We start from the raw sequence: 15,665 nt of genomic DNA on the forward strand, positions 1-15,665 counted from the left end.
CTAGACGGACGAGAAGGCGGCGACGATTAACCGCTATTGTCACAAAACTGGGTGGGCTCAGGATGCAGTGCTCTGCGTCCCAAACACCACCCTTTTTTTAAAGCAAATTAGAGCCTCAGGCTCTAATCATGTGCTTAACCCCTTCCCGCCGACCGTACGCACATATGCGTACTCGGCTTTCCGGGGTTATACAGGGGTGATGCCCGCAGCTGCAGGCATCATCCCGGTACCGTTGTTTACAGCGGGCGATCGGCTACCCGAGTATAACAACTGATGCAGCTAAAAGCCGCTCGGTTGTTATACCGGAGGAGCGGGAGGGGACACCCCCCCCTCCCGCCACCTCCCGCCGCTGTTACCGGGCCTCCCGTGCGATCGGGAGGCCCGGTGTCCAATTGGGTACCTTCGGCGGCTGGGGGTGGGCTGGAACGAAGCTGTCCAGCCTTCTCGTTGTAAACGCGGAAGCAACGTCATGACGTCACTTCCCGTTTACTTGGCTGCCAATGGCGCCGAATTTAAAAAAGTACACAGTATTCAGAATCGCCGTTTTCGGCGATCTGAATACTTTGAAGTGTAAAGGAGGGATGGGGGATCTTTTAGACCCCCAGATCCCTCCATAAAGAGTACCTGTCACCACATATTACTGTCACAAGGGATGTTTACATTCCTTGTGACAGCAATAAAAGTAAAAAAAAAATTTTTTTTTAAAAACACAATTTATAAAGTAAAAAAATAAATAAAATAAATAAAAAAAAAAAAATTTTTTAAAGTGCCCCTGCCCCCGCGTGCTCGCGCAGCGAAGAAAACGCATACGGAAGTCGCGCACGCATATGTAAACGGTGTTCAAATCACACATGTGATGTATCGCCGCGATCGTCAGAGCAAGAGCAATAATTCTAGCCCTAGACCTCCTCTGTAACTCAAACCTGGTAACCGTAAAAAATTTTTAAAGCGTCGCCTATGGAAATTCATAGGTACCGTAGTTTGTCGGGTGACATGTTTGGTATCTATTTACTCAGCGTAACATCATCTTTCACATTATACAAAAAAATTGGGGTAACTTTACTGTTTGGATTTTTAAAATTCATGAAAGTGTCCCTTTTCCAAAAATTTGCGTTTAAAACACCGCTGCACAAATACCGTGTGATAAAAAATATTGCAACAATTGCCATTTTATTCTCTAGATTCTCTGCTAAAAAAATATATATAATGTTTGGGAACTCTAAGTAATTTTCTAGCAAAAAATACGGATTTTAACTTGTAAACACCAAATTTCAAAAATAGGCTTAGTCATGAAAGGGTTAAAAAAGAAAACTCCATTGAAATTGTTGCATCTGGCGCCCCGCATGTAGATTGGGGGGGGGGGGGGGGTGGCAGCGCCCGTGCGCCCCTTATGGACGGGCCGTCACTGGAGAAGATTGTTGTTGAAATGAAAAGCCTGATGACAGGGTCTCTTTAAATCTCTTTGTACTTAAACTTAAGAAAAACTCTTAAAGCTGACCCCCAGGAAACAGTTAATTAAACATATGGGAGTTGTTTTGTTACTTTCTTTGTATATTTGCAATGAGTACTAGGGTTGCACCGATACTGATATCGGTATTGGTGGTGATACTAAAACATTTGCACAAGTATTGGTTCTCGTGCAAATGCTCCGATAACTGAAACCGATAATTTCAGGCTCAGCTCTTTCAGCTGTCAGAGGGATTCCCCGATTGAAATGCAAAAAAAACCCCCCAAAAAAACCCCTGGCAATTACAGGTTGTTAAGGAGCTCTGTGCTGCGTCCTTAACAATCAAAGACACATTCAGCTGTCAGTGGGGTTCCCCTTTGATAGCTGAAGTGTAAACAAAGTCCTGGCAACTGTAAAAAAAAAAAAGAAAAAAAAAGCCTGACAATGAGGACTGCTCTCCAATTCTTATGCCGTGTACAGACAATCGGACTTTCCGCCAACAAAACCGTGGATTTTTTTCCGAAGGTTGTTGGCTCCAACTTGTCTTGCAAGTGACGTACGACGAGCCGAGAAAAATGAAGTTCAATAGCCAGTGCGGCTCCTTCTGCTTGATTCCGAGCATGCGTGGAACTTTTGTGCGACGGACTTGTGTACACACGATCAGAATTTCCGACAACAAAGTGAAGTTGGCGGAAAATTTGAGAACCTGCTCTCAAACATTTGTGGCCGGAAATTCCGACAGCAAATGTTCGATGGAGCGTACACGCGGTCGGACTTTCCGACAACCAGCTCACATCCAACATTTCCCGTCGGAAAGTCCAACCGTGTGTACGCGGCATTAGACTGGGAGGGAATATTGGCATCGATGAACACAGAACAGAAAAGGGAATTCTTTAAAAAGACTGTATGAGAACACACTGCAAAACATATTCCCATGGGCACTAAGTTTAAAAAGGCTAAAAATAAAACCTACTGTATGTGGCTCACGGCCAATGTTAAAAAAAGCTATAAATAATAAGAAAAGAGCTTTTAACCCCTTCCCGACCGCCGGACGCCGATATACATTGGCAGAATGGCACGGGTGGGCAAAAGGGCGTCCAGGTACCTCCCCTTTAAGAAGCGGCGTTGTGGATGTGCGCGCCGCCGCGTGCTCCGTGACTGTGAACGCGGGTCCCACGGACTCGATTGTGTCACGGAGCAGAAGAACGAGGAGATGCCTTTATAAACAAGGCCTTTCCCTGTTTTGCTTAGTGACATGACAAAGATCACTGCTCCCTGCCATCGGAAGCAGTGATCGCTATCATGTGAGTAGTACCCCATCCCCCCCCTAAGTTAGAATCACTCCCTAGGACACATTTAATCGCCCCCTAGTGGTTAACCCCTTCCCTGCCAGTGTCATTTACACAGTAATCAGTGCATTTTTATAGCACCGATCGCTTTATAAATGACAATAGTTCCAAAATAGTGTCATAAGTGTCCGATGTGTCCGCCATAATGCCGCAGTCACAATAAAAATCGCAGATCGCCGCCATTACTAATAAAAAAAATTTAATAATAAAAATACCATAAATCTATCCCCTATTTTGTAGACGCTATAACTTTTGCGCAAACCAATCAATATACGCTTATTGCGATTTTTTTTTTACCAAAAATATGTAGAAGAATACGTATCGACCTAAACTGAGGAAAAAAATATTTTTTTATATCTTTTTGGGGGATATTTATTATAGCAAAAAGTAAAAAATATTGCTTTTGTTTCAAAATTGTCGCTCTTTTTTTTTATTATAGCGCAATAAATAAAAACCGCAGAGGTGATACAATACCACCAAAAGAGAGCTCTATTTGTGGGGAAAATATGTATTTGGGTACAGTGTTGCACAACCGCGCAATTGTTAGTTACAGTAACGCAGTGCAGTATTGCAAAAAATGGCCTGATCAGGAAGGGGGGGTAAATCTTCCGGAGCTGAAGTGGTTAATAGAGGCCAAACAGTGAAAGGTGAATTCTGATTGGCTGCAATAAGCCAGTGTGTGTGCATGAAGAAGATCTGTAAAACTTCAAGCTGGAAATGTCCAAGGAAAGCGTCTTTCAAAATTTTCCAGGAATGGAAGACAACGTGATATCGGGATTGGTGGTAGGGGGCGGAGCTTAGCGGGAATACACATTTATACAATGTTAGATGATGTATTTGCTCCGGAGTGTTCCTATATTATATCGGAGAGGGGCTGCTATAGTGGAACTGCAATATTGAGTAAGGGCTTGTTCACAATATTGGGCATTAATCTGCAATGACAGCTGATCACGTGATGTAAACAGACGATCGTAATCGTCAATTTTGTTTGGGTGCAACGTCGCACGGCCGCGCAATTGTCAGTTAAAGCGACGCAGTGCCATATCGCGCAAAGTGCTCTGGTCAGGAAGTAAATCCTTCCGGGGCTGAAGTGGTTATAAAAGATAAAAATGAAGGAACACTATCATCGTTTAAATGTTACAAAGAAAATAACAGAATATGTAAAAAGGAAATCGAGGCCGCAAACGAAATTCAAAATGAAGGACAAATTGCACAAGATAGCAGGACAAACCTAAAAAGTTCTTAAAAAAAAATGAATAGTAAAAAGTCCAGGTCTGAGCATCTAGGCCCTTTACAAAATAATATGTAGTGGGTGACTGGGGACAAGAGGAGGCAAATGTATTAAATACTTTCTTCAGCTCTGTGCAGGCCCGGACTGGTCATAGGGCAGACCGGGCATACTGGGCTGCCAGGCCGCTTGTCTTAAAAGAAGCTGGCAGGGCCGGCCGCGGGACGATATGCATGGCTGAAAGACGCAGTTCGCGCGTGTGCCCCGCAGCCACCGGTCACCTGGCAACCAGAACGCAAGGAGAGAAGGAGGGACAGAGAAGATGAGGCCACCACCTCCCCTATATTCGGCCGCAGCACCTTGCTGGCTTTCAAGTGCGGGAGGCGGGTAGGTGACCGGTGGCTGCACCTGAAAGCCGATGAGGTGCTACGGCTGCATATAGGGAAAGCAGTTCACGCCCACTTCTCTTCCCATCTGTGAAGGGGTTAGATCTGATACTCCAGGGCAAGAGCGTGCTCCTTTCCTTAATGGTAACTAGGATCTTTTTTTATACCTGGCTCTGTGAGTAATAATTTTATGCTGGCTCTGTGAGTAATAATGTATTACTGGCTCTGTGATTAATAATTTATTACTGGCTCTGTGAGTTATTAATTTATACTGAAACCCCAAATCACCAACCGCCCAGACACCCCCCTCCCAGCCGTAAACACCTCCAAACCCCCCCCTCCCCCCCCCGGCGTGGGGACCAGTGACACTAATACAGTGATCAGTGCTAAAGATATGCACTGTCACTGTACTAATGACACTGGCTGGGAAGGGGGTTAACATCTAGATGGATCAAAGGGTTAAATGTGTGCCTAGCCAGTGTATTAGTGTAGTGTGGGAGGTGCTTTTACTAGGGGAAGGCATGGATCCATGTTTGCAGGAACACAGGATTAATGCCTTCCCTACTGACAGAATGGCAATCTGCCTTGTTTACAGAGACAGACCGCCGTTTTGCCTGTGTCCTGAACGATCGGCGGGTGTCGGCGGACATCGGGTCTGCGGGACTCGCTGATCAGCTCCCACTTGTCTACAATCACAGCGGGGAGCCAGCCGCCGGCGGCTTGTGTCTGATACCCGGAAGTTCAGGATGACGTATTTACAGTATATGTGATTCTGCACAGTGCACCCTGTAGCAGTAAAACAGCTATAGGGTGGTCAGGAATTGGTTAAATGTTTAACCCCTTATTAGCCCTTAATTTACTCTAATCAGCCTTAACCACTTCAATACCGGGCACTTACATCCCCTTCCTGCCCAGACCAATTTTCACCTTTCATCGCTGTCACACTTTGAATGACAATTGCGCGGTCATGCTACACTGTACACAAACTACGTTTTTATCATTTTGTTCCCACAAATAGAGCTTTCTTTTGGGGGGTATTTGATCACCTCTGGGATTTTTATTTTCTTCTAAACAAATAAAAAAAAGACCGAAAATTTTGCAAAAAAAAATTTTTTCTTTGTTTCTGTTACAAAAATTTGTAAATAAGTAAGTTTTCTCCTTTACTGATGGGCACTGATGGGGCTGCACTGACAGGCACTGATAAAGCGGCACTGATGGGCACCGATGAGGTGGCACCAATGAGGTGGCACTGATGATGGGCACTAATATGCGGCACTGATGGGCACTGATAGGTGGCACTGATATGCAGCACTGATGGGTACACATAGGTAGCACTTAAAGGCGGCACGGATGGGCACTGATAGGCGGCACAGATGGGCACCGATAGGCGGCACAGATCGGCACTGATAGGCTGCATGGATGGGCACTGATAGGTGGCACGGATGGGCACTGATAGGTGGCACTGATGTACAATAATTGATTGTACGGATGGATGCCAATCAGTGCCAAACAATAATGCCTGCCAATCAGTGATGCCCATTGTGGGCACTGATTGGCATCCATTGTGGGCACTGATTCTGATTCATCCCTGGTGGTCTAGGGTGGCATCCCTGGTGGTCCTAGTGGTGTCCCTGGTTGTCCAGTGTGGGCATCCTGGGGGGGCTGCGTTGATAATCAATCAGCACAGACCCCCCCTGTCAGAGAAGCAGCCGATCAGCTCTCCTCTACTCGTGCCTGACAGACGCGAGTGAGGAAAAGCCTCGGCTGATCACGTGGTAAAGAGTCTCCGTCAGATCAGACTGACACGCCGCAACAACGATCGCCACGATGCGTGCCCCTGGGGGCGCGCAGTGGCTTGATATCCTGCTGGACGTTATATGATGTCCGGTCAGGATATTTAAACCACTTTGCCACCGTCATTTTGCTATATGGCGGGCGGCAAGTGGTTAATTAACTTCATATTCTCCTTCTCCATTTAATTATTATTTTCCTGCGGATTTTTTTTTTTATTAATTACTATTTATTAATTACTAACTTTTGTTTTTATTTGCTTTGTTTGTTACTATATTTAGACATTTAACATATATTTACACGATTCACATTGAAAAAAGCACAACATTAAAAAAAAAAAAATGTATATATATATATACATATACATATACACACATATATATATATATATATATATATATATATATATATATATATATATATATTTATTTTGTAAATAACTTTTCAAAGCTGTGTACCATTGGCGACAGCTGAAGTGTAAACAAAACTGTTGCCAGTAGTTATCGGTAATTGGTATCGGCAAGTACTGATAAGAAAGTACCGGTACTCACACTTGCTGTAAAAAAATGGTATTGGTGCATCTCTAATGAGTACACTATCAGCATGGAGTTTGCATGTTCTCCCGGCATTTGTGTGGCTTTCCCCCTCAGTTTCCTCCCAGCTTACTCCAGTTTAGACAGGAGCCAATTAAACTACTATTGACCACCTGGAAGGTCGCCACCTGCTGGAGACTTTTTGATATGTTTTTCAATACCTTGTACATGTAAGTTCATAATTATTGTTTTTCATTTTTAATAAATACTACATTTTTTTCTCCTTCTCCTTTGTATTTTTACATAATTTTACATAATTTCCTCTTTAGCAAAGTATTGTACGATATTCCACTGAGTGTGCCCAGGATGGCAGCCTCACCCCCTACCTCTGCCATCACCAGATTGATAAACGCTATAGAAACATTTATTAGTTAGGTAATTTATCTTTTCTCATTGTAGCCAATGAATGTACTCTTCTCTGTTCTCACTTTATTAGACCTCATTCCAGCTGAGATATTAGAAGTGTGTTTCTCGAAGTACTTCAATGCTCAGCATCAATATTCCCATTATATGCAATGGCGCCTGCACATACCTGAGCGTCATGCTGCTTAAAGCTTGTTGCTTGAAGATCGAAAATAGTACATGAGCTTCTTTGGGGCTCAGTCATGCCTCTTTTGGCCCGATAGACTTCAATGGGAGCGCTTAAAAAGCCTAAAAAGACACCTAATGCTTGTTTTTTTTTCTCGCTAAAGCGAAAATGCTCAAGCCTGAAAGTGGCCAAAAATGCCAGTTCTGACTTGCAAAGACAGTGCAAAAATCACCTGAAAATGTGCATGCTCAAGTATGAATGGGGGCTTAATCTGTTACCGCCAATGTAGCGCATATATGTGACAGCAAAGAGGACAGGCTTTAACACCCAAATGCCAGACATATTGTCAGGACCTGAATCACCTGCTGGTGGCACTGTGGTTTCCTTGGGTGGAAAGTTGTAGTTCCAGTGTCCACCAGTGGGTGTCTCAAATCAGTCTTCACCCGATGCTGGCTGCTGCAAGGCCCTCTTCTGCGGATACAAATTGCGTTAATGTTTTTATTTGCTTGCTGTGCTAAGTCTGATGCTGTTATCATTTATCCTGATCCTGATCTTGTTCTAGCCCTGCATTCTGTACCCTGCGTCCCACTGCCTTACATCTACTCTCCTTGTTCCTGTACACAGTTCTAATTTCCATCTTCCCTGCATCTCTGGTATTCCCTTTCACCCATATTCATTCTCCATGGTCCCACTATATGTAGGATTGTAGCCACCCTGCCTGGCCCAACTGTATGTAGGATCGTAGCCACCTTGCTTTGGTCCCACTGTATGTAGGATCATAGGCACCCAACCTTGGTCCCCCTGTATGTAGGCTTGTAGCCACCCTGCCTTGATCCCACTTTATGTAGGAACGTAGCCACCCTTCCTTGGTCTCAATGTATGTAGGAACATAGCCACTCTGCCTTGGTTCTACTGTATGTAGGAATGTAGCCACCCCACCTTGGTCCCACTGTATGTAGGAATGTAGCCACCCCGCCTTGGTCCTACTGTTTGTAGGAATATAGGCACCCTTTTGGTTCCCCGTATATATGAACACAGCCACCTTGCCTTGAGCCCACTGTAGGCAAGAACGCAACCACTGTATTTAGAATTGTAGCCACCCTGCCTGGTCCCACTATATGTGGTTTTTTAGGAGTGTAGCCACCCTGCCTTGGTCCTACTGTTTGTAGGAATATAGGCACCCTTTTGGTTCCCCGTATATATGAACACAGCCACCTTGCCTTGAGCCCACTGTAGGCAAGAACGCAACCACTGTATTTAGAATTGTAGCCACCCTGCCTGGTCCCACTATATGTGGTTTTTTAGGAGTGTAGCCACCCTGCCTTGGTCCCAATGTACTGTATGGAGGAACATGGCCACCCTCTCTTGCTTGCTCCTGAGATGGACTATGGGATTTATACAACCCCTGGCAAAAATTATGGAATCACCAGTCCCTGAGGATGTTCCTTCAGTTGTTTATTGTTGTAGAAAAAAAGCAGATCACAGACGTGGCCAAAAACTAAAGGCATTTCAAATGGCAACTTTCTGGCTTTAAGAAACACTAAAAGAAATCAAGAAAAATAATTGTGGTGGCCAGTAACAGTTAGATTTATAGAACAAGCACAGGGAATAAATGATGGAATCACTCAACTCTGAGGAAAAAATGATGGAATCACCCTGTAAATTTTCATTACAAACACTAACACCTGCATCAGATGAAATCTGCTTGTTAGTATGTAGGTAAAGAGGGTAAATCATCACTCAGTGTTGCACAAGATGTTGGTTGTTCACAGTCGCCTGTGTCTAAAACATGGACCAAATACAAACAACATGGGAAGGTGGTTAAAGGCAAGCATACTGGTAGACCAAGGAAGACATCAAAGCGTCAAGACAGAAAACTTAAAGCAATATGCCTTGCAAACAGAAAATGTACAACAAAACAAATGAGGAACAAACGGGAGAAAACTGGAGTCAACATCTGTGACCGAACTGTAAGAAACCGCCTAAAGGAAATGGGATTTACATACAGAAAAGCTAAAAGAAAGCCATCTCTAACATCTAAACACAAAAAAACAAGGTTACAATGGGCTAAGGAAAGGCAATCGTGGACTGTGGATGATTGGATGAAAGTCATATTCAGTGATGAATCTCAAATCTGCATTGGGCAAGGTGATGATGCTGGAACTTTTGTTTGGTGCAGTTCCAATGAGATTTATGCAGACGACTGCAGATGACAGATGGCTGCCATTAAATCTTCAATAAATGCACAGGTTTACATTGACATTTTGGACACTTTTTTTATCCCATCTATTGAAAGGATGTTTGTGGATGATGAAATCATTTATCAAGATGATAATGCATCTTGCCATAGAGCAAAAACTGTGAAAAAATTCCTTGAAGAAAGACACATAAGGTCTATATCATGGCCTGCAAACAGTCCGGATCTCAATCCAATTGAAAATCTGTGGTGGAAGTTAAAGAAAATGGTCCATGACAAGGCTCCAACCTGCAAAGATGATTTGGCAACAGCAATCAGAGAAGGCTGGAGCCAGATTGATGAAGAGTTCTGTTTATCACTCATTAAGTCAATGCCTCAGAGACTGCAAACAGTTATAAAAGCCAGAGGTGGTGCAACAAAGTACTAGTGATGTGTTGGAGTGTTATTTTGTTTGTTTGTTTTTCATGATTCCATAATTTTTTCCTCAGAATTGAGTGATTCCATAATTTATTCCCTGTGCTTGTTCTGTAAATCTAACTGTTACTGGCCACCACAATTATTTTTCTTGATTTCTTTTAGTGTTTCTTAAAGCCAGAAAGTTGCCATTTGAAATGCCTTTAGTTTTTGGCCATGTCTGTGATCTGCTTTTTTTTCTATAACAATAAACAACTGAAGGAACATCCTCAGGGACTGGCGATTCCATAATTTTTGCCAGGGGTTATAGAGTGTATAGAGCAGTGCACATGACTGCAATCAACGCACACTTCTTGTTCCAAACAAAGGGAAGTGAGGGGGGGGGGGGGGAGGAGAGATTCGGGATCTCATGGGGGATGATACATTGAGGCAGAAAAACACAGTAACAATTTCATGAAAACAGATTGCAGGGTCTTTAAATAGTTATGGTGTATTCATTGTCATGGGGTGTTGTCATGTGAGTCTACATCATTAGTGACTGGTTTCTTTCATAAATGGAATAATACAAAACAAAGGCAGCAGGAAATGTTCCATATCCGCTGTTTATACAGGAAGACAAAGGTTGGCATTTTCCGTTTGAGGTCACCAGACTATAAGTTTTTCTTTCCGTTGTGAGAAGGTTAATCCAGCAGACATAAATAAAACCTCTTTGTGTGTTTTTTTCAGTAAGATAACATCGATGTATATTTATCAAATCATCCAAAGAGGAAATGAGTTTGTTAAAATGAGGGCCTTGAATTCCGAGTCCATGGGAACAGAGGGTTCTTCTTTTTAATGTACTTTTTAATCATTTTCAACCTCCGGAAGATTTACCCCCCCCCCCCCCCCCCCCCCCGTCATGCAACACTGTACCCAAATAAAATGTATGTCCCCTTTTCCCCACAAATAGAGCTTCCTTTTGGTGGTATTTGACCACCTCTACCTTTTTTATTTTTTATGATATAAACAAAAAAAGACAGACAATTTAAAAAAATAAGAAAATAAAAATAAAATGTATATATATATATATTTTTACTTTCTGCTATAAAAAACATCCAATAAAAAAACATCTTCATAAATGTATGTGAAAATATATTCTGCTACATATTTTTGCTAAAAAAATCCCCATAAGCGTATATTGATTGGTTGACGCGAACATTATAGCGTCTACAAAATAGGGGATACATACTAGAATTTTTATTTATTTTTGTATTTTTATACAAGTAATGGCGGAAATTGGCAAATTATAACAGGACTGTGATTTTGCGGTGGACAATCTGACACTTTTGACACTTTGCAGGAACCAGTGACACTAATACAGTAATCAGTGCTATAAATATGCACTGTCACTGTACTAATGACACTGGCTGGGAAGGGGGTAAACAGTAGGGGCGATCAAAGGGTTAAATGTGTGCCTAGCCAGTGTTTGTGTTTAATATGAGTGGTGGGGAAGTGATGGATTTTATTCCCTGCTTTGCATAGAACACAAAATCCATCCATCCCCCCCCCCATCAGAACTGAACTCTGCCTTGTTTACATAGGCAAAGCTAGATTACAAGTCTTTGCCTGCCGATCGGCGGGCAATTAATTTAAAAGAGCAAATAAATTAATTTAAAATACTTGATATTTGAAAGTATATATACATTTTTGTATTATCACGAAATATACCTGATATTATTTTACACTAAATTTTTGGTTAATAAATATATATTTTTAGCATATCGTTGTTATCACTTGTCTTCAAAATAGCACGGATAAACAAACTTGAATTAATTTGTTTGATTTGTGGAAAAATTTAAAATCTCCCAAAACACAGATTTTGCATAATTTCATAAATACAATACTTTTTTAATATTTCAGTATAAACATTCTGACATACCTTTCCTTTTCAATCTGCAGCCACTGTAATTTTCTATAAATGCAATGCAATATGGCTACCTGGAGTTGTTCTGTACACAAAGTGTGTACTGACCACGCCCCAGAAACATCATTTCCTGCTTGTGTGATTGGCTCACTGATTTTCCCAGAAGATGCCTAAGATACAAGTCAGATTTCAGGCATCCCCTGCAACAAAAATTTCATTTTTGGTGAGATACTCCCAATAGGAACACATCTAAAGGGATGCAGGCCCAGCCGATTTCCTCACTTGTGCTCTGCTGCTGCCACAGCTGACTGATAGTTATGAAACCAATCCCATTAGACCCACTCAGCACAGAGGCAAAGAGGAACAAACAGGGATTTCTTCAGAATAACAAAAGGTAGGAATCTGCAACAAAGGTTGTTATAATCCTTGCAATGTACATCAATCACCCACGAGGGAATGTTTTTTTCTCAACAAAAGTTACTATTTAAAGTAAAACTAAAGGCATTTTGTTTTTCGTTTTGGATAGAGTGGAGCGGGATTACAACCCCTTTCAGGTTTCTATTGCTGTCTGTGCCCCTGTTAATGGAAAATCACCCTCTTTTTTGTTCTATTTAGTGTTACCATTGAAAATGAAAGAAAATCCAAAATTTTCGGTTGACACCAAAATAATAGAGGGGAAATCGTCCAATAGGCTCTCTAGTTCAGTGACCCTGGTGACACCCTGTGATTTCCTCAGTTTGGAGGGATTTCGTCTCACTTCCTGTTTTGGCTATGGGACAGGAAGTGAAGTGATATCTCCCCATTGGTAAACAGATGGCAAAAAAGCTGACATGGTTACACCCTTCCCTTATTCTTTCTGCTTTTAGTTCTACTTTAAGGCCATTTGCATGTCCCTCCTCTAAACTTAGAGTAGCCAAATTGTTTAAAGTCCCAAAAACTAAATATATTGCAGCTTAAAGTGTCTAAACCTCAAAAAATGAAATGTATTGCTCTTGGGTTATTGGAAGATAGTAACTGCTGGCAGCCCAATGGGATCTGCCATGTATGACGTCCATAAGGTACTTTGTAAGTCCCTCCTCTAAACTTGGAAGAGCCAAAAGGCTTAAAGCGGAGTTCCACTGATTTAAAAGTCAGCAGCTACAAAAAGTGTAGCTGCTAACTTTTAAAAAAAAGACACTCGCCTGTCCTGCGGTCCAGCGATGCGGCCACCCAAAGCCTCACTTCTCTCCCCCTCCTCCCCATGGCGCCGGCATTCCAAGTGTGGGCACCTGGCTGTAGCTTCACAGCCTGGCGCGAGCCGCGCTGTGCACTATGAATGGCTGGCCAATCTTCTGGGACCTGTGACGTATCCCAGAAGATTGCAGCTAGGAAGGGGGAAGAGGTGAACTTCCACTGGGGGGTGCGGCACCAGGAGAGGAAGTGGGAGCGTGGTACCTGTCTAAACTAGGTACCCCCCCCCCCAAAAAAAAAATGACATGCCAAATGTGGCATGTCAGGGGGTCACCAGCACTTATAGTGTAAGTTCCATTTTTGGGTGGAACTCCAATTTAAAGACCTCAAATTTTAATATGTTGCAGCTTGAAGTGTCTAGGATCCAAAACCTAAATGTGTGGCTGCTTAAAAAGTCGGTACTCACAAAAAGTAATGTTAGATTAGATTATTTGTACAGTAGATAGTGACTGTTGGCAGCCCAATGGGATCCCCCATGTGTGACATCTGTAGGGCACTTTGCAAGTATCTCCTCTAAACCTGGAGTAGCAAAAAAGCTTAAAGACCCAACATTAAAAATGGTGCTGCTTAAAGTGTCTGGACCCCAAAAAAAGAATGAATTTCCCTTAGACTATTGGTGGATAGTGACTGCCAGCAGCCCGATGGGATCCACTATGTGTGATGTCCTTAATGCACTTTACAAGTACCTCCTCTAAACCTGGAGCAGCCAAAAGGCTTAAAATTAAATATGTTGCAGCTCAATTAAAGTGTCTAGGATTCAAAACACAAATGTATAGTGGATTAAAATGTCTGGACCCGCAAAAATGTATTGTATTATGCTTAGGTTGTTTGTAGATAGTGACTGTTGGCAGCCCAATGGGATCCACCATGTGTGACATCCATAAGGCACTTTGCAAGTCCCTCCTCTAAACCTGGAGTATCAAAAAGGCTTAAAGACCTAAAATTAAATATGGTGCAGCTTAAAGTGTCTGGATCCCCAAAAATGTATGTATTTCCCTTAGGTTATTGGTAGAGACTGACTGCCAGCAGCCCAATGGGATCCACCAGGTGTAATGTCCGTAAGGCAAGCTCTTTCTGTAAATTTGGAGCAACCAAAAGACCTGAAGACCCCCAAAAATAAAAAAATGTTGCAGCTTAAAGTATCTGGACCCAAAATTGGAAATATATCACTGTTTATCTGTCCTCTTCTTTATTTTCACCCAATGATCTTGACGGTAACACATTTCCTGGGGTGACAATGCTCCTTCACTGCACTGCATCTATGAGGAAGTAGTGTTGTCACCCTAGGACAGTACTACACACACTACCTTCCCTTCATCCACATAGCATGGAGCAGAGGGGTCCTGGAAGAAAAGGAAGATTTCTGGCAGGATCATTTTTTTTTTTTAAACAGCTGTAAGAAAATACATTCAATGCTGTGCTCCACTTGGACCATTCAGTCTCCCCAGAGTACGCCCCAGCAGGCTTTCCCCATGTAGCTGAAGCATTCCGGATGATAGACTGAGATTGCACCCAGCACCACTGTACCAGATGAGCCTGTTTTTTATCTATCTTTTGAGTAGCCCATCATGGGGGCAAAATAAACAAAATCTACTACACTTAGTGGCGCTTTCCTCTTTTCTCACCAATAATATATTTAACAGACCAAATGGGACTAAAAAATAGGAAATTCATCATTGGGGTGTAAGTCAATGGACTTGTGTCTATTTTACAACCCAACTATGAAACATACACATTAAGGGAATGGGAGGCCAAAATCTTTCTTTTGCGCTCCTTTCTTCTTAGTAGCACTCATGCACATCCACTTCCAAGAAGATTATGTAGTTCTGCAATGCCTTGTGTCAGTACAACCAAAGTATTCAATCAAACCCTCATCCCATTCCTGCGATTTTGCAGCCATCATTAGTCATCTAAACTGGCCACCCAACCCATAGTATATTGATTTGGTGAACAAAAGATACCCTCAACACTGATTTTCTGATATGCGCTATTTTTCTTCATAATATGCCAATATGCCACTTACCATGAGTGTCCATGTCCTTCTCGGTGTCGTTTACTTACCAAAAACCACTTCTGTTTTACTAATAAACAAGAGAGCCGTGGCCTCATTTTCTGTCCGGTTGGCTTCCTGTGTGAGCTATTTCAGCAACAATTTATTTAATATATGTCACTCAGGTGTGTTATCAGAGTTTATCTGAGACAAGGACTCTGCTCACTATAGGAGGCCAATTATATTTATACCTATTTTCTGTCCCCAATTATTTTTTAAAGATATGCCCCCGGTCATATGATGTATAGAAGACACATTAGAGAGCTAACATATAGATTGCTGTTATACATGGTATATTGATATGGTGAATGGTATATTTAGTGATATGCAAAAAGGTACAAAAAAACAATGATCAAAGGCAATGTTTTGATAAAGCTCTATAGAGTAAAATGCATCAGTGTTTGAACAATGTACTGTGCTTTATCCTCTAGATCTCCAGGGTTCCGTTCCTCACTTCCTGTAAGGTTAATCGATACTTGGCTTCCCCTAGGACTTAAGACAAAGTGCCATATTCACAGAACGAGGACACAGTCCCTAGCAACCCCAAG

General features: G+C 42.3%; 1 protein-coding gene across 1 annotated transcript in view; it reads right to left on the reverse strand.

The window, feature by feature from the left end:
- The window catches only part of LOC141105618 (killer cell lectin-like receptor subfamily B member 1B allele C), a 34,005-nt gene extending 18,854 nt beyond the window's left edge, over positions 1-15,151 (reverse strand). Inside the window, exon 1 of the mRNA XM_073595573.1 lies at positions 15,091-15,151. Coding sequence (XP_073451674.1) covers positions 15,091-15,103 — 13 coding nt within the window. The 5' untranslated portion in view covers positions 15,104-15,151. The remainder of the gene's footprint in view (positions 1-15,090) is intronic.
- Between the last annotated feature and the right edge of the window lie 514 nt (positions 15,152-15,665).

This window comes from Aquarana catesbeiana, linkage group LG08 (assembly GCF_042186555.1).
Source record: "Aquarana catesbeiana isolate 2022-GZ linkage group LG08, ASM4218655v1, whole genome shotgun sequence".
NCBI classification, from domain to species: Eukaryota; Metazoa; Chordata; class Amphibia; order Anura; family Ranidae; genus Aquarana; species Aquarana catesbeiana.